The sequence below is a fragment of the Phoca vitulina genome, unplaced genomic scaffold (assembly GCF_004348235.1).
Source record: "Phoca vitulina isolate PV1807 unplaced genomic scaffold, GSC_HSeal_1.0 scaffold37, whole genome shotgun sequence".
In the NCBI taxonomy this organism is placed as follows: Eukaryota; Metazoa; Chordata; class Mammalia; order Carnivora; family Phocidae; genus Phoca; species Phoca vitulina.
In genome coordinates this window covers 12,903,440-12,929,726 of record NW_022589740.1, presented here as the reverse complement: position 1 = coordinate 12,929,726, position 26,287 = coordinate 12,903,440, and the positions used below count along the sequence as shown (strand labels likewise).

Genomic DNA, 26,287 nt, shown 5'->3' with positions numbered 1-26,287 from the left:
GGAAGGAGGTACTCTGCACAGAGACAGGGTGACATTTTCCCTTCACATTGCCCATAAGCAGCAAAGGAGAGCTGTGTGGGGTGAGCTCTGCATGGGGAAGGGATACACGTAAGGGATACAGCGCTCAGTGTTACTGGAATGATGACCCCATAACATCGCTCCCTCAGGGATGCTGTTTCCCTTCACAACTCTGACCTCCGAACTCGTATTTGTTTTCTTACCATTTCTAAATAAGTAGAGCGTAGAGCAGGGTGGGTGGGAACAGTGTAAGAATAAAAGGAGCAGACTGAAGAAACTGTCTGTACATCCATCCCACAGAGATCCCTCTCTATTTGGGGCTTGAGAAGCTGATCACAAATCCCTTCATACCTAAAAGAGGGACGGAAGCTTCAAAAGAAGGTCTGAATGGTGATGGACGTAGAACAATATGAAAATTTCTGGATCTGTCATCCAAATAAATATTAGAAGCAAAATGGCCATTATGAAAGAGCCAAAAAAAAAAAAAAAACCTCCCCCAAACAGGATTTACAATAGCAAGCATTCTAAAAGGTGAAAGCCCTAAATCTTGCCAATCCCGGACCTTTGCATAACTGAAACTGAGAAATCTGTCACAGCATCTCCTCAGGCAGAAAAGGCTGAGGGTAGATGAAAATGTTTAGCTCCAACCTGCCCTTAGGATAATTGCATGTTCCGAACAACATCAAACAAAAAGGCAGCCTGCACTTTATTGGCATGAAGTGCTATTAGGTTGTCAAGAATCCTGTGATCTCCAACTGCAAGAATAGGCACAAAATGACTCTGCAGAGGATATTAATGGATTGCAGGATATTCTCTCCATTGTTGCATTAGCATTTTTTTTTCCCCTCCAATCATTTTGAGTCACATTCTGAAGGAGAAAAACTAGGTAGGATTTTCCCATAAGGCAGATGGTGCGATTGAAAGAAAGAGTGGTTTTGCCGGGCTTATAAATGTCCCATTCGATCTTCTGCTGGTTTAGAAGCTTTTTTAGAATCAAACAAATGTCGGCAGCTCTGACATGATTACACCCAGCAGGTAAAAGAGGAGCACTGAAATTATGTCTCTGTAAGTCATCCACATTGCAATTAACTTTGCACAGCTTTGCTGGTTGTGACAGATTGTTTGCTGTAGATTTGAGGAAGAAGTCAGCATAAAATGACTGCAAAGTCAAAATCCTCCCTCTAGAAACAGACAAGATCGTTCTGTACCTGCCATAGGCTTATAAGTGGGAAGGAATCAAGTATACACTTTAGCCCAGACCTACGATTATATGGATGAAGATACTGAGGGTCCTAGAGGTGAAGGGAAATGGCTGCTATCACACAACTCGGTAGTGGCAGCATCACTACTAGAATCTAGGATTGCTGATCTGTACACTGGGATTTTTCCCAGTATCATGGAACCTATACCTTTTCTAAACATAAAATATTTGCACCTTGAGTTTGGAAGGGACTTGAGAGTTGCTGCTATAAACTTTGTTGGTAGTTGTTTTGTTGTGCCAACTTAGTATGTGTTTGGGGAACTGGCTTTATTCCATTCTCACTTCATATGGTTTTGGAAAGTTGAAACCCATGCATTTTTCTCTAACTTCTGGGATGGGCATTAATCCCAATCTGGTAAACTCTGATTGAATTCTTGTCTTCCTGCTCTAGTGGATTGGTGTTGAGTTAAGCACCTGGTCCCACCTACGCCAATCAGACCACTGCCTGGGACTATGGCTGGAACTATGGAAAGTGATTACTACTAATACATCTAGCATACAGAATCAATGAGATTTAGGGGATATAATTGATATACAGTTTTATTTTGATCTCCCCCTGTCCCCTGAAAATGTATTTTATGGGAGAAGTTCTGATCCTGCACGAAACTCTAACAGACATACAATTTTTTTCACTCTCAAGGAATAAGAAGTTCTTTATATTTTTAAGATGTAATTCAACATGTACAATGTCAGGTCCCCTTTGTGAGTTAAAGGTAAGGCTTCTCATCCACCCCTAACTAGAGCTGGTGACAGACAAAAGCGTATGGACTGGAAAACAGGAAGAAACTGATGTTTTCTGTTTATTGATCTCTTTTCCCTAAATACACATTTTTTTCCTCCTTCCCCAACTTCAGCAGATCTCTTCCCCTTCAGGGTCAAACCCGAGCTAGGGACAGGGTAGACGAAAGAGGAGGCAGAAGTCTGGTGGGAGGAAAGGCCTCACTTGACTGACACTGTTGTGTTCAGGCTTTATTCTCTCTGCTTCTGACTTTCCCTCGGGGGCATTTTCATGGGTTCTTTGGAGACTGTGTGCTGCGGTTCTCATGCCATTCCTGCCCTTGACCAGATGGATACTTCTTCATCGTGCCTTCAACGTTATTCTTACAACAGCCATAAAATGTCCATGATTCAGTTTTTCTTTTTGGATCGGATCTAAGACAGCTACCCTGAGGGCTCTCTCACAGGGCTGTTATGGGCTGACTTGTGCCCCACCCCCACTCCATTTATATGTTAAGGTCTAATCCCCTGTACCTCAAAATGTGACTGTACTTGGGGAAATGGCCTTTAAAGAGGTGATTACGTTAAAATGAGGTGAGTAGGGTGGGCCAATACGACAAGTGTCCTAATAATAAGTTATTAGGACACAGACACACACATAGGAAAGACGACGTGAGGACACATCAAGAAGGTGGCTGTCTCCAAGCCAAGGAAAAAGGCCTCAGGGGAAACCAAGCGTGCTGACATCTTAATCATGGACTTTGGCCTCCAGAACTGAAAAAATAAATTTCTGTTGTTGAAGCCACCCAGTGTATGGTACTTTGTTATGGTGGACCTAGGAAAGCCACATGCAGTCCAAGGGAAACACTTATGCATCATTCTTGCTGTCAGACTTTAGAAGCACAAGCCTAACATCACAGCAATTCTCCTTTGTTGTACTTTCAAAGAAGCTAGGCAACTTTTCTCTCATCCTCGAGATTTCTCAAGAGTCAGAGAGTAATCAGTTGCAGGGGAAACCACATTATATATATAATGTCAAGCTCTCAGAGTGATTCCTTTAAAGCTCCCCCACTTACACCTTCTCACAAACAGTTTCCTCCAAACAAATCTTTCCCCTAACTCCTCCTTAATATCACCCACGCCAACCCTTTTGATAACCGTGAGAGATTTCCATCATCGTATAATTTATTTTTGGTTAGCTCTTTGCAATTTCCCCCTATGGCTTAGTACCTTCTTTGTAATGCAATAGATACTGAATCTCAGTGATTCCGCGAAACTTTTGTTCAATTAGGTATAAAATTATATCCTTCATGACAAGAGCCTAGGTAGAAATGAAGTCAACTCACGAAGAAAAGTAAAACCGGTGGATGGAAAAGAACAGTCTTGATAGTATCATTCAGTCTTGAATTCAGCTATACCTGAGTAGGTTCTAGCTTGGGATATTTCAGTTAAGTGAGCTGACCTCAGAGCCAGCATTCTTACTGTTTGCTCCCTCATTTTCAAAGTTCCCGTTGAAATAAAACAAATCCCATGGATAAGGTGATTATTTTCAAGGGTTTTATTATTGGTTGGTTTAGGTCCCTCATCCTGTTATGAAACTGGCCATAGTGGTCACAACAGCTGGGGGCTTGGGTGCCGTGGCATGAGCCCAGAGTCTGCATTACTCAGAGGGCTGGGCAGAAATATCCCTTGGAGCGCGGGAGCCCCGCTGGGTGTAGAAGATTTTCTAAGGAGGGATGGATGGAGACACAAGCAGGCTGAAGTAGGGCAGATGACCAGAGCCAAGAGTCTTTGAGCTTTGACCATTGCAGATTCTCAGATTAATTTTTTTGACTCCTTGAACTTCCCAATAATCCAATGAGTCTTCATGTCTTATCAATACTTTCACTGCAATATCTTTCATATCCAAACTTGATTCTCCATTCCTATGATCTGTTATATAAGCCTACAGACACTCTCAATAAAACTCTTACTCAGGATTCACCATATTTAAACAAAAGCACACTTATTTATGCAATTTTGCATACAATTTTATGGGGTTTACTTACCCTTCTAAAATCCATCTGTAGATCTTATAACTTAAGAACCTCTCTCTTATAGTTGGGCCTGAGTTGGCTTTCACAATATTGATGGACATCCTGAACAAGGCGAGATGAGTTTTTGTATTATTTATTTTTTTAAAATCTGTGTTATCAGGCATTTTATTAAGTGCTTATTATGTGCCAGGAACTATGCAAAACACTGTGATTTTGCATGAGTTGCCTCATTTATTTTTACCACAACCTTCTTTTTAAAAAATATTTATTTATTTATTTATTTATTTGAGAAAGAGAGAGAGAGAGCAGGGGGAGAGGCAGGGGGAGAAGGAGAGGATCTCGAGCAGACTTAGTGCTGATAATGGAGCCCAACACAGGGCTCCATCTCACAACCCTGAGATCATGACCTGAGCTGAAATCAAGAGTCGGACACCCAACAAACTGAGCAACCCAGCGCCCCTTACCAGCGCCTTCTGAAGTACGTACTATTTTTATTCCCACTTTACATAAAACAGGTGTAGTGGTGTTATGTAAAGTCACAGGCTTCGGCTGACCCTGAACTCAAACTCAGTTCAGTCTCTGAAGGATGACCTTATACTGCCTTTCTTTTTGTACCTGTTTTCTTCTCCTGTGGCTTTGTCCCATGAGTATTTCCTTAATCCTCCAAATTAGTCAGGTGGGGGGCACCTGGGTGGCTCAGTCGTTAAGCGTCTGCCTTCGGCTCGGGTCATGATCCCAGGGTCCTGGGATCGAGCCCCGCATCGGGCTCCCTGCTCAGCGGGGAGCCTGCTTCTCCCTCTCCCACTCCCCCTGCTTGTGTTCCCTCTCTCGCTGTGTCTCTCTCTCTGTCAAAAAATAAATTAAAAAAAAAAAATTAGTCAGGTGGGCTATATAATGCTGCAATAACAGAAAACCTTCCAGAACTCTGTCTTTGCACAGTGAGGACTGATTACTCTTACACAGTCTTGGGTGGGTACGGCAGCCTCCGTGCCTCCTACAGCTCCCTCTTCAGAACAGCAACCGTCAAGGTCACCACTTTAAGGGAAAAGGTAGGTGGAAAAGGAACACTAGCTTTTAACAGCCTCTGCCCAGAAGTGATATATTACATATGTAGTCTGGTTTGCAGGACCTTACAAAATGGTTATTAGCTTTGTAACCCTTGCCACCATCACAGGGAAATGCATTATATTTCAAAGCCAGCTCAAAAAAGTACATTTTCCTAAATATTAAGTAAGCTCAGCCATTTTTTCTGTATAATATTTCCCGATTCTCCCATCACTATAATGCACACCCATAACAGACAGATAAAATTGTTATCAAAAGGGCTAGTAGAGGAAAGCTTTGGTGATTCTAATTTGGAATTTATCAGCGTTCATTTCTTCTTCTTGTGGGTACCTGGTTTCTTGCGATGTATGACATCTTCAGTCAACCCCAGGGACATCTGTGTGCTTTTGCCAACTTGCTGCAAAACGTAACACCTAAACCTGTGAAAAACCACTCCAGTGTCCAGCATCTACACATTAAAATAACAAGATTCTATAAATCCTCCAATGCAATTTAGGAAAAAGTGAAGAATCTCTAACTATCTAACTGGACACTAATCCAAACAAGACACTGTACAAAGCCCAACAGTAAAATAAATACAGAAGCTATCAAATGGCCCTACCCTTCAGTAGAAAACACAGGATGTTAGCAAACTGCTTTCCTGGAATATAAGTGGGAAGAGAAAGGCAAGCTGCAGCTCTGAACATCGTTTGCCCATATAAATCCTGTTAATAATCATGGCGCGCCTGCATGGCGCAGTCGGTTACGCGCCTGACTCTTGGTTTCAGCTCAGGTCGTGATCTCAGGGTCGTGAGATCCAGCTCCCACTCGGGCTCTGTGCTCGGTGGGGAATCTGCTTGAGATTCTCTCTCTCTCCCTCTGCCCCTCCCCCGCTCAAATAAATAAATAAATAAATCTTTTTAAAAAAATCCTGTTAACCATGACAATCCCGTTGGGACATATACCCCCCCCCAACAACAACCATATTTTGGGGTATGCAAGACATCCTCCAAAACCTCAGCGCATTCGACATAGACATGCCTGACTCTGCTCCACCTAAACCAGTCAAAATGTGGTAGGAATGAGCAATGAGACTGGAAGAACTCACAGAACGTGATAGAGAATGGTAGCTTCCAGGACCTGGAGGGTGGGGGAGATGAGAAGATATTGGTCAAAGGGTACATACTTCCAGTTATAAGATGAAGAAATTCTGGAGATCTAATGTCGAGCATGGTGACTATTGCTAATATTGCATTGTATATCTGAAATATGCTAAGAGTGTAAATCTGCACTTTCCTCATTATACCAAAAAGGGGGGGGGCTAACTATGTGAGGTGATGGATATCTTAACTAACTTGTGGTGATCATTTCACAATATATACATATATCAAACCTTCACATTATACACCTTAAATGTATGCAGTTTTTATTTTTCAGTGATATCTTAATGAAGCTGAAAAAAAATAATGAGAAGACAGGAACTTCCAGGCTTTCTCTATTCTCATCAGAGTCCTGAATAAGAGTGTGGCCAGGTTACTAAGGATAAAACAGGGTATTCCCTCTACCCTTACCTGATTTCACTCCACCAATGATAAATACTCGTTTCTTCATTTGTGGGTTTGTTTGTTCATTTGTTAACTCAACTTCTTTTTCTCTTATTGTTTGCCCTATCTGAATGCTCTTCTGTGAACCCCCTCCTCTGTCAAACTTCCACACCCAGACAGACTCACGCTCTAAAGAACCCCCCTGCCCAGCTCTCTGAGCAATGAGGACTCCAGACTCACAGCAGCACCACACCCAGCTCCCCAGCCGCTGGGACCACAGCTAGTTTGATGCAAAGACAGAGGCACAAAACCAACTGCCAGTAAGATGCTTGCAAAGAATTTCTTCATCAAGAGAGTGCTTTTAATTCAACTGAAACTTGGCAGATGAGGAAATGGGATTGGAAAGTCTGTAGGCTTGGAAGGAGGAAGCCCGGAGTTCAAATCCTGATTTCATCAGTTCTCATTGTGGGATCTTGACCAAGTTAAGATTAAAGTTGTTTCCTGTAACATGGGAATAAAGATGGTGCCCAACCCACAGGCTGAGAAGTTAAATGAGGAAGGAAAACCCTTAAAACACACGGCAAGGTGCATGCCAGTCACTCTTCTAGGTGGTGGGGACACAGCGAGGAATACTGAGAAAGTCCGTGCTCTCACTCAGCATGTGCTCTAGGGAGGGAGGCAGAGATGATACAGAAGCAGACAAGTAAATATACACTATTTTGTCTGGTTGTAAGCACTGAGAAGAAACGGAAAGCCGGATAAATGTCTGAGAGTTGCTGTGGGGTAATAGGGTCACTCGAGGGGACATGGCGTGAGGAACATGGGGTGATCGCTGACACAGCTGCTCCCAGGGAGCGCCACCCCAGACAGGTCTCACCAGCTAGACCCCAAAACTGACGATCCCCCTGGGAGAAGAGGAGAGAAATCCATAATCGTTATCCCAAAATAAAGTCAAAGTTTGTATCAAGTCTTCTCTGCTCTCTTTTTTCCTGTAAGAAGAAGACTCGCCGAAGTCCCTGGAGATGTCTGACTGGGCAATCTTGTTTAGCAGGTTGCTGAGCAAACTCACTCTTCCATCTAAATCTGTTAGCCTGCAGAGCCCAGAACACGTCCAGGAGGGAAGGGGCTGGAGGCCTGGCAGGCTTGGTGTCTCCCAATTTATTCCCATTCTTCGAAGTCAGAGACTCCATGTGGAAACAAACCTGGGCTACCACATTGGTAGGATCATCCCTTTAGGTCGATGGAGAAGGTAGCAGCTTCTACCATTCCCAGGCTGGCAGCTGGGGTCAGGAAAGCCAACTTGGCCTGCTGCCCTCAAGTGACCTGCTCTTGTGGGTGATGTAAAAAGCTCTCAAAACATCAGTCTCCAGGGTCAAGGGGTATCTGGTAGTAGTTCTCATGGGCGTCTCATGCCGCACGCACCCTGACTGCTGGCTCCTCATGAGGCTTCCTCACAGGAAGACAATGCCTCTTAATCTTCTCCCTCACTTCCTTATTTATCTGGGGCATCCGGTCAGGGGTGTTTAGCCTTCAAGGTCCCTTTAGCGAGTCCACTAACACTTCCCCACACTGCCTGGGGCTTTAATTGTTCCATTGCCATGAAGAGACAGGCCTGGACCCATACAATTGCTTCTTGGGGCCCGGCTCCTCACCCTCTTTGCTGTGGTCCCACACCAATCACCTGTTGAATTCGCATCCCAGTGAAGGTGACAGCTCACCCATGTGGAACGAGTCTTGCTCTCTTAGTATAATACTCTTGCAGTTCAATTTTGATGTGCTGGATTCTAAGATATTTAGGCTCAACAGGATAGAGGCTTGTTTTCAAGTGTCCGCCCTCTTTCTAGTGCCTTGGTCCTGGTTTTTGTGAACTGTCCCACGTGCCTCTTGATGAATCAGGGCAGGGGTGTCCGTGTGGCAAGGAGAAGGGTGAATGGCCAAGTTTGGGGAGCCCTGCCTGCTCCCTCCAGCTCCAACCAGAACGTCTCCTGTATTGTCTACATACTGAGCTTCAGCAACAAGTTTTTAGTTGAAAATGGGTTATAGAAAAGGGTGAATGCTTCTGGCCTGTACTAATATCCCCCTCTCCCGTTCAACAGGCCTGAAAGTTCCAGAATGGTGTGACTCCAAGCTCTACAGAATCCTTTGCATACCAACTCTGAATCTCAAAATGGAGCCCAAGAGTTTGGCTTTACCCCTGTTTCCTTCATTCAACAGATGGTTATTAAGAAATTATTCTATGCAAGGGAAACTGAGCACGACAGGACACCTTCTGCCAACAAGACAGACTCATAGATCTGCCCTCTTTTCTGTGAACATCTTAATGCTGATTTCCAAGGAGTGGATTCTAGGCCCCCCGCCAAGAGCCCTTCATAGGTATCTCTCAGGGTGCTTTATGGCTCAGACCTGCCTGGACATCGCAGCGCCCCTAAGGCATGCTCCTCATGTTGGACTCTGAAAAACTCTCAGGGTCACTAAGAGCAACCTGTGACATTATTTAGTAAGTGTAACAGCGAGCAGGTGTCTCTCGCATCCACCAGTAGATTATGATGTTTGAATCTTTCCCATCTCTTGCACGGAAGGATAGATCCTATAGGGGAGGTAAAAAGCAGTCTCATACCACACTAAAATTAGAAGAAAAAAAGAAATAAAAAAAGAAAGGGAAAGAAGGAAAGATTTAGGGGAACTCCTCCAGGGGAGCCCATAAACACAGTGCCTGACCCTCTGGGCACAGTGGTGAACTCGAGTCTCTCGCTGTCAGGAAAACAATATTCCATCCCTCTTCCTGAAGATGTCCCCAGATTTGAACATAAAACCCAATCCAGCCCAAATGGAGTCCATCCTAAGGCACGGGCCAGTGAGCCAATAAAGTTTCCTTTTAAGTTGTATCCCTGCCCTTGAAAACAAAACCAAACCTGACTAATACTCACACTGTCTCTTTTTCTCTCCCAGTCTCTTCCCCTCCCCCCACACTCATAATCAAATAAGAGATATTCCCATATTATATACGTACTATTTCCTCTCTCCTGCACTGCCACCAAACGTTTGATATAAACCACTTTTCAATGTTTTGGCAGCTTCATCTCTGCATAAAAAAAAGAGACAGGGCAGAAGGTGACCGTAATCATCACAATTTACTTTTTTGTTGTCACATGCCCAAGAAAAGAAACACATTCATCCTGGGATAATTCAATACTCTGAAGAATGGCCCAGAAACACAGGTAAAAGGTCTCAGTGCCTTTCCAGTCAATGTAGCTACAAGAACTAGGGTGTCCAACTCTTTTTTGGAAGAGAGCTCTAAATGTATCTCGCTATTTTGGAATATGTGCAAAATACCTTAAAATGTCTCTCTTTGGATGTCTTGTTCTGGTCTGTTTTGTTTCCTTCCTATTGTTCTCAGGGAGAATGAGTTCTTTTCTTGAGTTTATTTATTTATTTTTTTTGCCACTGATATAAAAATAAAAACAATGATAACAGTTATTGTTCATTAAATTCTGCTAAGCACATCATGATTTCCTTTAAGCCTTGAAGCTCATGCAAAGAAGTTATTATCTCTACTTTACTGATGAAGGCTGGGGGTGGGAATTTGCCCAAAGTCATAGGATGTCCTAGCTGCTAGGAACAAGGGTATTGAACTAAGCACTTCACACGGACGATCTTGTGAAATCTTCACAACACCCCTAGAATAAATGCATGATTAGCAACAGTTTTGTAACTTGTCGAAGTAACAGGCTAAGTGGTAAATTCAGAGCAAAATTAAAACCTAGGTCTTTCTAATGCCAAAACAAATGTGCTCTGACTTCACCATGAAAATTCTCCTATCTCGTCAGAACAAATGTCCTGAGTTTTAGTTCAAAATACATGGTTCTATGCACAGCCCACAATAATAGATTTAGCTTTTTATGGACTTTTGGAAAAGCATTTTTCGAAACATCCTTCAGCATTTGCTGAGGTGTCTGGGTCAGGCCTTGGGCTGGACAATGCAAGCACGACCACGATAGAGATGCTCTAAAACTTGCCCAAGGAGTTCATAGCCTACCAGAATGGGGGGTGGGGGGAGCGGGGGGAGAAGAGGAAGCAGAGAGTAAATCAGAGAACAAAACACAAAGTCACACCCTTATACAACACACATTCAGTAAAACAGAGGCGCACTAAACCCTAACACAGAGCTCCCAGCCATAGCACTATTGACATTTTGGGCTGGATAAGTCTTTGTGGTTGGGATTGCCCTGGGCATTGTAGAATGTTTAGCAGCATCTCTGAATTCTACCCACTAAATACCAGTATAATGCTCTCCTTCCCCAGATGTGACAACCCAACATGTCTCCAGACATTGCCAAATGCCCCCTGGTGATAGGAGGTAGGGTAGCCCCCAGTTCGGAATCATGGCCCTAGCAGTACACCATGCAGAGATAAGCAATGAAACCAAATTGCAGGTTGTTAATAATGCTGTCTGATTTTTAAATAAGGGCTTATTCTGTGCCAAGTACTTTAGAAACCTGATTATCATTCTATCCTCACAAAAACCTTTCAATGTGTATACATTGTACTGATGGCCATTTTATAGGCTAGGACTAAGACACAAAGAACTTAAGTAATTGACCCTACCAGCTGCATAATAGTGGCTGGTAGAGCTAGGATTTGAATCCGGGCCTGTCATCTTAATCCATGCACTGAGATATGAACAGCATTTTTTAAGTCTTGCTGGTTCACTCATTTTCTTTACATGGCCACAGACTAAATATAAAACTACCGACATAAGAGAATGAATATTTCTAAGTTTACATGCAGTGGGATTCTTTTGTGGGTATTCTATCTTATCCATCCTGGACCTAATTAATCTAGTTTATTTTGGATGATTCAGTTATGGGAGTCATGCCCATATATCTAGGAAAAATACTTTTTAATTCTGAAGAATAGAATCAATTTCATATCTTGGTTTATCTTTTGGCCATCCAACCACAGTGTGGAGGCCAAAAATCTCTAAAGATAATAAAATATGATTAGCTGAGACTACATATTTCCAGTTATTTTTATTGAAATGAGTTAACAGGAAAAAAAAAAACCCAGACCTGGACATCTCCTCTCCCTTAAATAAATACCTGCAAAGGACCTCCAGGATTACTAGAAAGTTTTCATTTAAATTGCCAACTCTATCACTCAAAACAATATAAGTAAATTTGCATCAGTTATATTTTCTAGGTATTTCTCAGAAAATTCTAAGTGCAAAATTTCTTTTATGGACAGGGTTTTTAAATAGTCCATTTGCTAGGCTTAGATAGCTAGAAGACAATAGTGATCATTTTATGTTCATTCATTTACTCCAGCAGACTGTTAGGATCTGCTTCTTGTTTTTCAATTTTTTTGTCTATCTGTGGTCTAGTAATACATTATCCCAAATCCAGTAAGTAGAAGAACAGCAACAAAGGAATCAGAATGGTCAGTGGAGCTTTATTAAATCAATGCATTTAATTGTGGATTGTTGTCTGTGAAATCAGGACCTGAGGGGAATAAAGCCACCAGTAGTAACATTCTGACTCAGGGTGGCTAACTCACTAATTCACAATTAGCCTGCTGCATACGAGAAAGGTCAGGGAGAATAAGGACTGCATGTCAGACCTCTGAAAGTCAAATGTACACCCTGGACACAGTGCGACCAGATGCACGTCAGGTAGTGTTTAGAGACTTGCAATGACTTGATTTAAAAGAGAAATCATCTGTAGCTAGGACATCATTTTTATGCCTGGCTCAAATTTGCCTTTGTGCCATTTTGGTGGAGATAAAGAGAACCAGATCTGTGAGTTCATGTCATAAATCTCCCCCAAGGGGCAGGGAGTTTGGCCAACTTAAAATGCAAGGCAAGTTATTTTCATGCACTTTAAAATTACACTGGGAACAAGTATTGGAAAACATCGTGCCGATCACAAATTTATGATTTCTACCTTTAATTACTACATAAAGCAAATATAAAATAAAGACCAATCCGAATGAAATAGCACTATGTATATTTCACGGGTTTTCACAACTCAGGTTCTTCACTAATTCTGATAAGGATTTTCTCCACTCACCACAAATATGTATACCCGATATTAAAATAATAAGCTATTTATTTTTATTTTTTTAGAAGATTTTATTCATTTATTCATTTATTTGACAGAGAGAGACACAGCAAGAGAGGGAACACAAGCAGGGGGAGTGGGAGAGGGAGAAGCAGGCTCCCCGCTGAGCAGGGAGCCCCATGTGGGGCTCGATCCCAGGACCCTGGGATCATGACCTGAGCCGAAGGCAGACATTAACAACTGAGCCACCCAGGCGCCCCAAAATAATAAGCTATTTAAATTATAAGCCTAGTGCTTATGTATACACATAGCAAATAATTAGATTCTTTCTCAAACACTTTGTAACTGAGCAAACTTGCTTCTTCAATCTAATTGGGCTGATTCATAATCGTCTTTTTAGAGCTATACTTAAATGCTACTTAAAAATTCTTTTTGCCTTAACTTCATAACTGCAATTAAGTACCCATGTTACACTCTCTTAAAAGCTGCCCATTGGCAGATAGTCCAAGATGACAGAGGAGTAGACCTTAGTTTCGTCTGGTTCCCGGAATTCAGCTAGACAGCTATCAGATCATTCTGAACACCTGTGAACTCAATTGGCGATCTAAGAAAAGAATAGCTGCAACTCTACAAATAGAAAACCACTTTCTGCAAGGTAGGAGGTGCGGAGAAGTGAATCCAAGGTGATATAAGGGGTGATAGACCATGGCGGGGGCGGGGGGGGGGGTGCGGGGGGGGGGAAGAGGGAGGGAGTCTCCGTCAGCCGGCTACCAGCAAGTGATCTAACAGTGGAGCACAAAATCAGACCTTTTAGAAGTCTGCGCAGGGAGGAACATCTGTGTCTGGAAGGTGCTCAGTTGGTGAAGTGGGGTGGAATCCTAGGTGGGACAGTGTGTTCTCAGGATCACTGGGGTCACAGAAAGAACAGGGGTGCCTGAGTGTGGGCAGAATTCCCAGGCATCCTATAGGGGAAGTCGGCTGCAATCAGTAGCCCAGGAGTGGGCTCTCAGCTCAGGGTTGCCATAAACCTCGAACTGTGGCACGATTGGGCAACTGCTCTGTGAGCAGGAGCCCAACAAGTGGCTGAGTCGGGGAGACCCCCCCTTCCTCCCCCGGGAGGAGCAGCACAGGTGCTCACCAGAGTCTGCAGGGTTTGGAGACTCGAAAAGGGTGGTGTGCCTGAGATACAAATGCTGGGTCACAGGCCAGGTGAGCGTGGAGTGCAGATGGAGACCAGAGAGCCAGGAGTGATTGACTGCCTTTCCCTGAGGGCTCACTGAAGAGTGGGGCTCTGAGCTTTGGGCGGCTGGGAGGGGGGCGTGTAGGGAGGCTGCTATTTTCATTCTCATCCTCTAAAGCTGTGCAGAAAGCCTTCAGGGAAACAAAAGCCACATAGAGCAAACCCGAGCAGATTACTTAGCCTGGCCCCAGGCAAGGGCGGGGCAATTCCGCCTCCGGCAAAAATACTGGAGCATCAAAGCAACAGGCCCCTCCCCCAGAAGATCAGCAAGAACAGCCCGCTGAGATGTTTTCCAATCATAGAGAACTGCAAAATTCTGGTGCGAGGGGAATATAGCATATAGAATTCATGGTTTTTTTCCTATGGTTCTTTAGTATTTCAATTTTAATTTTTTTCTCATTCCTTTCTCAACCCATTTCTTATTTTATCAACTCCTTTTTAAAATTTTCATTTTTATGGTAACATTCTATCCTTTCATTAAATCTAACTTTATTTTTGTGTATATATAAGGTTTTTAAAAATATTTTATTTATTTATTTGACAGAGAGAGACATAGCGAGAGCAGGAACACAAGCAGGGGGAGCGGGAGAGGGAGAAGCAGGCTTCCCGCTGAGCAGGGAGCCCAATGCGGGGCTCGATCCCAGGACTCTGGGATCATGACCTGGGCCAAAGGCAGAGGCTTAACGACTGAGCCACCCAGGCGCCCCTATATAAGTTTTTCTTTCTTTACAATTTTGGGCTACAGTTTCTTCTAACAAACAAAGCAAAATACACCCAGAATCTAGTGTATGGCTTTATTCTCTTCACCTGTCTGATAATATTTTCTCTTTTGTTTTTTGGTTTTTTTTTGTTAAAGCCTTTTTTAATTTTCACCTTTAAAGTTACATTCTATCCTTTCAATGTATTTAATTTTATTTTTGTATATCTATGTTTTTCTTTCTTTACAATTTTGAGATGTAGTTTCTTCTAACAAACCGACCTAAATACACTCAGGATATAGTGTATTGCTCTGCTCTGTTCACCTGTCTATTTATATTCCTTCTTTTTTTTTTGGTCTTTTAATTTTCATTTTTACAGTTACATTCTATCCTTTCATTATATTTAATTTTATTTTTGTACATATATAAGTTTTTCTTCCTTTACAATTTTGGGTTCTAGTTTTCTAACAAATGGAACAAAATATACACAGGATCCAGTGTATTGCTCTCTTGTGTTCACCTGTCTGATTATATTCTTTTTTTTTTTTTTTTTTTTGAGTTTCAGGTCTGTTCTGATTTGTTTAGTGTATATGTCTTGGGGTCATTGTTACCATTTTAGTATTTTGTTCTCTCATTCATCTATTCCTCTCTGGATAAAATGACAAGATGGAAAAACTCACCTCAAAAAAGAGAACAAGAGGCAGTACTGACTGCCAGGGACCTAATCAGTATGGACATAAGTAAGATGTCGGAACTAGAGTTCAGAATGACGATTATAAAGACATTAGCTGGGCTTGAAAAAAGCATAGAAGACACTAGAGAATCCCTTTCTGGAGAAATAGAAGAACTAAAATCTAATCAAATTGAAATAAAAAATTCTATTAATGAGATGCAATTAAAAAATGGGGGCGCTAACTGCTAGGATAAATGAGGCAGAAGAGAGAATCAGTGACATAGAAGAGAAAATGATGGCAAATAAAGAAGCTGAGAAAAAGAGAGATAACTACTGGATCACGAGGGGAGAATTCAAGAGATAAGTGATAACCATAAAGCAAAACAATATTAGAATACTTGGGATCCCAGAAAAAGAGGAAAAAGAGAGATGGGGGCAGAAGGTATATCGGAGCAAATTATACCAGAGAACTTCCCTAATCTGGGGAAGGGAACAGGCATTCAGGTCCAGGAAGTACAAAGAAACCCCCTCAAAATCAATAAGAAAAGATCAACACCCTGACATATAATAGTGAAACTTGCAAATCTCAGAGACACAGAGAAAATCCTGAAGGTAGCTCGGGACAAGAGGTCCATAACCTACAAGGGTATAAACATTAGATTTTCAATAGACCTATCCACAGAGATCTGGCAGGCCAGAAAGGACTGGCATGATGTATTCAGGGTGCTAAATGAGAAAATTATGCAGCCAAGAATACTTTATCCAGCTAGGATGTCATTCAAAATAGAAGGAGAGATAAAAAGCTTCCAGGACAAAGAGAAACTAGAAGAATTTGTGATCACTAACCCACCCTGCAAGAAATATTAAAAGGGATCCTTTAAACAAAGAGAGAGCCCAAAAGTAACATAGACTAGAAAGGAACAGAGACAATATACAGAAACAGTGACTTTACAGGTAATATAATGGCACCAAATTCATATCTTTCAATAGTTCCTCTGAAAGTAAATGGGCTAAATGCCCCAATCAAAAGACACGGGGTATCAGATTGGATAAAAAAGCAAGACCCAACGGTAAACTGTCAGCTAGAGACTCATTTTAGACCCAAAGACACCTCCAGATTTAAAGTGAGGGGGTGGAAATCTATTTATCATGCTAATGGACATCAAAAGAAAGCTGGGGTGGCAATCCTTATATCAGACAAATTAGATTTTAAACCAAAGACTGTAATAAGAGATGAGGAAGGACATTATATTATAATTAAAGGGTCTATCCAATTGTTAGAAGATCTAACAATTGTAAATACTTATGACTCTAACATAGGAGCAGCCAATTAATAACAAAATTAAAGAAACACATTGATAATAATACAGTAATAGTAGGGGACTTTAACAACCACTCAATGCATGGACAGATCATCTAAGCAGAAGATCAACAAGGAAACAAGGGCTTTGAATGACACACTGGACCTGATGGACTTCACAGATTTATTCAGGACATTCCATCCTAGAGCAACAGAATATGTGTTCTTCTCTAGTGCACATGGAACATTCTCCAGAATAGATCACATACTGGGTCATAAACCAGGTCTCAACCAGTACCAAAAGACTGGGATCATTCCCTGAATATTTTCAGACCACAGCGCCTTGAAAATGGAAGTCAATCACAAGAGGAAATTTGGAAAGAACTCAAATACATGGAGGCTAAAGAGCATCCTACTAAAGAATGAATGGGTCAACCAGGAAATTAAAGAAAAATTAAATAAATTCATGGAAACAAGTGAAAATGAAAACACAACTGTTCAAAACCTTTGGGATGCAGCAAAGGTGGTCCTAAGAGGGAATTATAAAGCAATACAGACCTTTCTCAAGAAACAAGAAAGGTCTCAATACACAACCTAACCTTACACCTAAAGGAGCTGGAGAAATAACAGTAAATAAAGCCTAAACCCAGCAGAAGAAGAGAAATAATAAAGATCAGAGCAGAAATCAATGAAATAGAAACCAAAAGAACAGTCGAACAGATCAACAAAACTAGGAGCTGGTTCTTTGAAAGAATTAATAAGATTGATAAACCCCTAGCCAGATTTATCAAAAAGAAAAGAGAAAAGACCCAAAGAAATAAAATCATGAATGAAAGAGGTGAGATCACAACCAACACCTAAGAAATACAAACAATTATAATATATTACGAGCAACTATATGCCAACAAATTAGACAATCTGGAAGAAATGGATGCATTCCTAGAGACGTATAAACTACCAAAACTGAAACAGGAAAAATAGAAAACCTGAAAAGACCCATAACCGGCAAGGAAATTGAAGCTCTAATCAAAAATCTCCCAACAAACAAGAGCCCAGGGCCAGATGGCTTCCCAGGGGAATTCTACCAAACATTTAAAGAAAAATTAATACTTATTCTTCTGAAGCTGTTTCAAAAAGTAGAAATGGAAGGAAAATTTTCAAACTCTTTTTATAAGGCCAGCGTTACCTTGATCCCCAAACTAAAGACCCCACCAAAAAGGAGAATTATAAACCAATATCCCTGATGAACATGGATGCAAAAAATCTCACCAAGATACTAGCCAATAGGATCCAACAGTACATTCAAAGGATTATTCACCACGACCAAGTGGGATTTATTCCTGGGCTGCAAGGTGGTTCAGCATCCGCAAATCAATCAATGTGATACACTACGTTAATAAAAGAAAGGACAAGAACCATATGACCCTCTCAATAGATGCAGAAAAAGCATTTGACAAAGTACAGCATCCTTTCTTTTTTTTTTTTTAATTTTTTTATTGTTATGTTAATCCCCATACATTACATCATTAGTTTTAGATATAGTGTTCCATGATTCATTGTTTGTGCATAACACCCAGTGCCCCATGCAGAACGTGCCCTCCTCAATACCCATCACCAGGCTAACCCATCCTCCCAACCCCCTCCCCTCTAGAACCCTCAGTTTGTTTTTCAGAGTCCATCGTCTCTCATGGTTCTTCTCCCCCTCCGATTTCCCCCCCTTCATTCTTCCCCTCCTGCTACATTCTTCTTCTTCTTTTTTTCTTTCTTAACATCTATTGCATTATTTGTTTCAGAGGTACAGATCTGAGATTCAACAGTCTTGCACAATTCACAGCGCTTACCAGAGCACATACCCTCCCCAGTGTCCATCACCCAGTCACCCCATCCCTCCCACCCCACCCCCCACTCCAGCAACCCTCAGTTTGTTTCCTGAGATTAAGAATTCCTCATATCAGTGAGGTCATATGATACATGTCTTTCTCTGTTTGACTTATTTCGCTCAGCATAATACCCTCCAGTTCCATCCACGTCGTTGCAAATGGCAAGACCTTATTCCTTTTGATGGCTACAGCATCCTTTCTTGATTAAAGCTCTTCACCATGTAGGGATAGAAGGAACATACCTTGATATCATAAAAGCCATTTATGAAAAGCCCACAGCGAATATCATTCTCAATGGGAAAAACTGAGAATCTTTCCCCTAAGGTCAGGGACACGGCAGGGATGGCCATTATCACCACACAGTACTAGAAGTCCTAGCCACAGCAATCAGACAACAAAAAGAAATAAAAGGCATCCAAATTGGCAAAGAAGAAGTCAAACTCTCACTCTTTGCAGATGACATGATATTCTTTGTGGAAAACCCAAAAGACTCCACTCCAAAATTGCTAGAACTCATACAGGAAATCCGCTAAGTGGCAGGATATAAAACGAATGCACAGAAATCAGTTGCATTTCTTATACTAACAATGAGACAGAAGGAATAGAAATTAAGGAGTAGATCCCATTTACAACTGACTTAAAACCATAAGATACCTAGGAATAAACCTAACCAAAGAGGCAAGGGATCTGTACTCAGAAAAGTATGGAACACTCATGAAAGAAATTGAAGAGGACACAAAGAAATGGAAAAAGTTCCATGCTCATGGATTGGAAGAACAAATATTGTGAAGATGTCTATGCCACCAAGGACAATCTACACATTCAATGCCATCTCTATGAAAATACCATCAACTTTTTTCACAGAGCTGGAACAAATAATCCTAACATTTGTATGGAACCAGAAAAGACCCCAAATAGCCAAAGGAATGTTGAAAAAGAAAAGCAAAGCTGGTGGCATCACAATTCCGGACTTCAAGCTCTATTACAAAGCTGTCATCATCAAGACAGTATGGTACTGGCACAAAAACAGACACATAGATCAATGGAACAGAATAGAGAGCCCAGAAATGGACCCTCAACTCTATGGTCAACTAATCTTCGACAAAACAGGAAAGAATGTCCAATGGAAAAAAGACAGTCTCTTCAATAAATGGTGTTGGGAAAATTGGACAGCCACATGCAGAAGAATGAAACTGGACCATTTTCTTACACCACACACAAAAATAGACTCCAAATGGATGAAAGATCTAAATGTGAGATAGGAATCCATCAAAATCCTAGAGGAGAACACAGGCAGCAACCTCTGTGACCTCGGCCACAGCAACTTCTTGTTAGACACATCTTCAAAGGCAAAGGAAACAAAGGCAAATATGAACTATTGGGATTTCATCAAGATAAAAAATGCTTTTGCACAGCAAAAGAAACAGTCAACAAAACCAAAAGACAACTGACAGAACAGGAGAAGATATTTGCAAATGTCTTATCAGATAAAGGGCTAGTATCCAAAATCTATAAAGAACTTACCAAACTCAACACCCAAAGAACAAATGATCCAATCAAGAAATGGGCAGAAGACATGAACAGACATTTATCCAAAGAAGACATCCAAAAAGCCAACAGACACATGAAAAAATGCTCAACATCGCTCGGCATCAGGGATATACAAATCAAAACCACAATGAGATACCACCTCACACCAGTCAGAATGGCTAATTAACAAGTCAGGAAATGACAGATGTTGGCGAGGATGTGGAGAAAGGGGAACCCTCTTATACTTTTGGTGGGAATGCAAACTGGTGCAGCTACTCTGGAAAACAGTATGGATGTTCCTCAAAAAGTTGAAAATAGAGCTACCCTATGACCCAGCAATTGCACTACTGGGTATTTACCCCAAGATACAAATGTAGTGATCCAAATGCGCACCTGCACCCCAATGTTTATAGCAACAATGTTTACAATAGCCAAACTATGGAAGGAGCCCAGATGTCCATCAACAGATGAATGGATAAAGAAGTATATATATATATACAATGGAATATTATGCAGCTATCAAAACAATGAAATCTTGGCATTTGCAATGACATGGATGGAACTAGAGGGTATTATGCTAAGTGAAATAAGTCAATCAGAGAAAGACAATTATCATATGATCTCATTGATGTGTGGAATTTAAGAAACAAAACAGAGGATCATAGGGGAAAAGAGGAAAAAAAAAAAACAAGATGAAATCAGAGAGGGAGAAAAACCGTAAGAGACTCTTAATCATAGGAAACAAACTGAGGTTTGCTGGGGGGCGGGGATGAGGTAACTGGGTGATGAACATTAAGGAGGGCATGTGATGTATGAGCAATGGGTATTATATAAGACTGATGAATCACTGACCTCTACCTCTGAAACTGGTAATACCTATATGTTAATTAATTGAATTTACATTAAAAATATTTTAAAAAGTTGAAAAAAACTGCACATTGTATGCAGAGCATTTATAGTGATTTATAATTTTATATGTGCTTATTTGTTTGATATCTCTCTTCCCTATTAATGCCTTATCTACCCTTGTACCTCAAGTCTCCAACACCATAGCAGAGACTCAGTGCATATTCATGAATGAATAACGAATAAATGAGAAGCAGACATGAGAGTGACTATGTGTTCCCTACAAGAAGCAAAGAGCAGCCCCTGGTAAGCCTTTGCTGTATTTTGTTTCTCTTCCAAAAATGTCTGTGATATTTCTTCTTGTATATTTATAATAAGATTCTCTTTTCTGAAGCCAGCTGGAATGAGTCTCTGTTCCTCCCAACAGAAATGTCCTAAGTTACAGCCAGAGAATGGGGCACATTGACATAACAAAGTGAATAAAATAATAACAAGGTAACATTCTAGCAGGAAACATCAAAGGAAAGAAGTAGTCCCCCTGGTATTGTTTATCTTTGCTTCATACAATCAGAAACTGAAACTCTCAACCAAATTTACTTCCTATATTTAACCCTTTAAAACTGGCCTCTGACTCCACCTGGTGGAGATACAGAAATCTGTGGAAATGAATCCATCCAAACGAGAATAAAAGGCGCCAGACCTATTTCATTTCTCAACAAGAAAAGACAGATACTCAGAAAGTCAAATAGAGGACCTTCTGGAATGTTTTGGCCCACTCAGCGTCCCTGACAATAAATAGGCTTGAACAATCATTCACCTGCTGTTCTCGGCTCAGCTCTGAGAGTCCAGGGACCTGCATGTTCCAGTGACCCAGGCACTTGCCCCAAGCTTCTGGTTAGTTTCTACCAAGAGGAAGTATGGGCAAGAGTGGGGAGAAGGGGTTTGCTTCCTGGTCCGGATTCGGGGGGCACCTTCCAGCAGCAAGAGATAGCCAACACTCCATCATCATCTGATAGCACTTTCCGGCGCCCGCAGCAATGAGTACCGCCACCTGCTGACTAGCAGGCTCTCAGCAGCCCAGCACCTGGTTAGGTGGTGCTTTGTTCCGGTTTCAGCACTGGCCCAGGCCGACCCCTCCTCCAGGATCCTGGGCTCCGGTGGCCCATTGCCTCCATGCATTCCTTCAGTCAGAGGGATTGTTGCTGGTCCCAGCAGCTACTTAACATAGTTACCTGAGTATAACCAATTTCCTGTATTTGATTCCTCTGTTTGAAAACCTAAAGGCTTGACCCACTTCTGTCTCAAGGCCTGAATATCCTGATTCAGATCAATTTCAGAAAATGAATGAAAATGACCTGGTAAATTAAAAGTTAATTTTTTAAAAAAACCACAGAAGAAACTCAAAGTGACTTTTTTTTTTTTTTTACTTTAGAAGTTACAAATAAATTACAGTAAAAGACTGGCATGTTTGTGTACATAGACATTTAACTCTTTTAAAATTTTCAACTCAGAGAAAAAAATACACAAATGAAAAAGGAAATCTCAGATTGAAAAGATGCTTGCAGTCACTATCTTTGTTCAAGCTTGTTATCAATTGCATTATGGCAGGATCCTCCAAACTATTCTCTCTGCTTTGAGTCTCTCTTTTCAAACCATTCAGCACATTGTTATCAAAGTTATATTTTTAAAGGACAAATGCTATCACTCTCCTCCTTGACCTACTGGTCAACAAAGATTTAAAAAGTAGTTACTTCTGGGATGTCTGGGTGGCTCAATCAGTTAAACGTCCATCTCTTGATTTTGGCTCAGGTCATGATCTCAGAGTACTGAGATCGAGCCCTGCATCACGCTCCATGCTGGGCGTACAGCCTGCTTGGGATTCTCTCTCTTCCTCTCCCTCTGCCCTTTCCCCCATCCCCTGCCCCCTCTCTCCAAAAAAAGGAAAAAAAAAAGTAGTTACTTCAGGATTAATTAAAGAAATGAATATCAAAACAGTAGCAGGTATCTGCTAACCTTTAACCTTTCCTAACAATCGTATGATTACTCAATTGTAGCAATTTTAAAAGCAATAGGCTAGATAAATAAAATAGAGAATAGAAAAACAATAGAGAAAAATCAATGAAACCAAGGGTTGGGTCTTTGGGAAAAACAACAACAACAACATTGACAAACCTTTGGCTAGGTTGATAAAGAAAAAAAGAGACCAAACTCAAATAACCAAAGTCAGAAAAGAAAAAGGGGACATTACCACAGGTTTATAGAAATAAAAAGGATTATTAAGCATACCATGAACAACTGTATACAAATTGGATAACCTAGATGGAACTGGCAAATTCTAGAAACATATTATCTATCAACACTGTATCATGAAGAAATAAAAAATCTAAATAGACCTATAACTAGTAAGGAGTTTGAATCAGTAATCAAAAACCTCCTAATGAATAAAAGCCCAGAACCAGATGGCTTCACAGGTGAGTTCTACCAAACGTTTAAAAAAAAAAAAATAACATCAATCTTCCTAAAACTCTTCTAAAATATTGAAGAGGAGGGAGCACTTTCAAATTCACCTTATGAGGCCAGGGTTTCCCTCTTATGAAGACCAGACAAACACATTACAGGAAAAGGAAACAACAGACTAATATCCCTGGTGAATATTGATTGCAAAATCTTCAAGAAAATACTAGCAAATCAAATTGGACAGTATGTTAAATGCATTATATAATATAACCAAGTGGGATTTATTCCTGGAACAATGCAAAGATGGTTCTACACACATAAATAAATCAATGTACTATACCACATTAAAAGCCACATGATCATCTCAATTCATAAAAAGCATTTGACAAAATTCAACACCCTTTCATGATAAAAACTACTTAAACTGGGCATAGAAGAAAATGACTTCATGAATGGGGGGGAAATCGGAGGGAGAGATGAACCATGAGAGACTATGGACTCTGAGAAACAAACAGGGTTTTAGAGGGGAGGGGAAAGGAGGAGGGGGACAGGCTATTCCAGTGATGGGTATTAAGGAGGGCACGTACTGCATGGAGCACTGGGTGTTATATGAAAACAATGGAACGTGGATCACCACATCAAAAACTAATGATGTATTGTATGGTGACTAACATAACGTAATAAAATTTAAAAAAAAGAAGAAGAAAACGACTTCAGCATAATAAAGGCCACAGATGAAAAACTCACATCCAATATTCTACTGATTGGTGGAACACTGAAAAACTTTCCTCTGGGATCAAGGAAAGACAAAGATGACCACTATCACCATTTGTTTTCAACACAGTACTAGAAGATCTAGTCAGAGCAATGAGGCAAGAAAAAAGAAATAAAAGACATCCAAGCTGGAAAGGAAGAAGTGAAAATTATCTCTGTTCATAGACAACTGGACTTCTATGACTCATATAACTTTATATAACTTTAGTTCATAGTAAAAAAAACTAATGATTCCACACACACACACACACAGAGACACACACACACGCACACACACGACTGTTAGAAGTAATAATGAATTTAGCAAAGTAGCAGGATACAAAATCAACACACACACATGCATTGAATTTCCATACATTAACAATGAACAATCCACACAGAAAATTAAGAAAGCAACTCCATTTAGAGTAGCATCAAAAGGGATAAAATACTTAAAGAAGTTAAGTTCATGGGCTTTTCTACCCCCACCACTGAGTTGTAGCCAGCACCTAATTTTTGGTCTTTAATACTATTGTGGACCGAAGAGACACAGTGTCCCTTGGAGGACAGCTCTTTCCGAGCCATAGAGAAAGAAGCCAAAAGTCTATGTGGATCTGGATTATACAGTTTTGGCCAAAAATCTACTTACAATGAATTTGGATTTTTTAAAAAGTGTTTCTCACCATTTCTAAACTTAAAGTTTTGTTCCTTCCACACTGTTTCATTCATTTCTCTCTAGAAGTTGACACCCCTGATGACTCTACTAGTCATCATGAAACACTTATAAAAACATGTGTAAATTTCCCGTGATGCAAAAAAAGAAAGAACAAAAGAAAAGAAAAAAACCCTCAAAATGAGAGGACTATCAATTAGTATTGTTGTCTATTTTAAAGTGTACCTTAGGGGCACCTGGGTGGCTCAGCCGGTTAAGCATCTGCCTTCGGCTCAGGTCATGATCTTGGGGTCCTGGGATGGAGCCCTGCACTGGGAGCCTGCTTCTCCCTCTTCCTCTGCTGCTCCCCAGCTTGTGCTTTCTCTCTCACATACTCTCTCTCAAATAAATAAATAATATCTTTAAATAAATAAATAAAGTGTACATTATTCCTGGAAAAGTATCAAATTTCAGAAACATAAAATTTCATAAAATATACGGTCTTACGTCCCATGACCTAAGAAAGGAGTTTCATCATTGGAAAAGACTCCTCCTAGGTGGTGGCTCAATTTTGCATCACTTTGGATGTCTTGGGTCCTGCAACTCAACTGAGAATCAACTGCTCAAGAGCAAACCCTGGACCTCAGCAAGTCAGAGAGAGTATTCTTTTTGCTTTAGGATTTGAAAATATTATTTCCACCTTCTGGAAAAATTACATCAATCTTGGGGAGGTAAAAACATAAGAGCAAAAATAAGAATATAAATATGAAATGAAATCACTAATTAATGCAGGTAAATGTTCTCATCATTACCTTTACAGCTACGGTTGACCCTTGAACCATGGCAAAGCTAAGGGGCTCCAATCCTCCCTTCCACACTTACAGCGCAGTCAAAAATTCTCATATAACTTTAACTCCCCCAAAACTTACCTACTAATAGCCTAGCTGTTGACCAGAAGCCTTACTGATAACACACACAGTTGGTTAACATATTCTGTATGTTATGTGTATTATATACTGTATTCTTATAATAAAGTAAGCTAGACGGAAAGAATGTTAAGCAAATCATAAGGAAGAGAAAATACATTTATAGTACTGTATTGTAACAAATCCACATAGAAGTGGACCTACACAGTTCAAATCCATGTTGTTCAAGGGTCAACTGTATTTTAATTTTACTGTCATATTTGTAATTGGTGCGATATTTTGTGTGAGTTCTATCTGCTCCTTAAGTTGCTAAAGGCAGTTAAGAGAATTTCATAACTTATGTTTTGATTTTAATTAAATATTTAGGAGAGTAAAATTAAATAAGCTCATAATCGTTAAAACATTTGAGATATTCTAACTTTAACTTTATAAGTTTTGATGGATTTTCTTTATAAGTAGTATAGAAATATTTAGAAAGACTGTGATCGCTCAATGTTTGAGTGAGTGTTAATAACAGAAAGGTTTGAAGTTTAGTGAATTAAGCATTAACCAAAGTAAAAAAGCATGCAGTTTCCATGTGGTGTTAAGGGATCTGTCAACACAGTTGACTCTGTAAATTGCCACACACTGATAGAAGTTATGTATTATTCATTGGG

The 26,287-nt window shown here is 40.6% G+C and overlaps 1 protein-coding gene across 1 annotated transcript in view; it reads right to left on the bottom strand.

Annotated features, from left to right (window-relative positions):
• Positions 1 to 672: 672 nt before the first annotated feature.
• TMC1 (transmembrane channel like 1) overlaps positions 673 to 26,287 on the bottom strand; it is a 172,811-nt gene continuing 147,196 nt past the window's right edge. The window contains exon 20 of the mRNA XM_032427487.1: positions 673 to 773. Coding sequence (XP_032283378.1) covers positions 673 to 773 — 101 coding nt within the window. The remainder of the gene's footprint in view (positions 774 to 26,287) is intronic.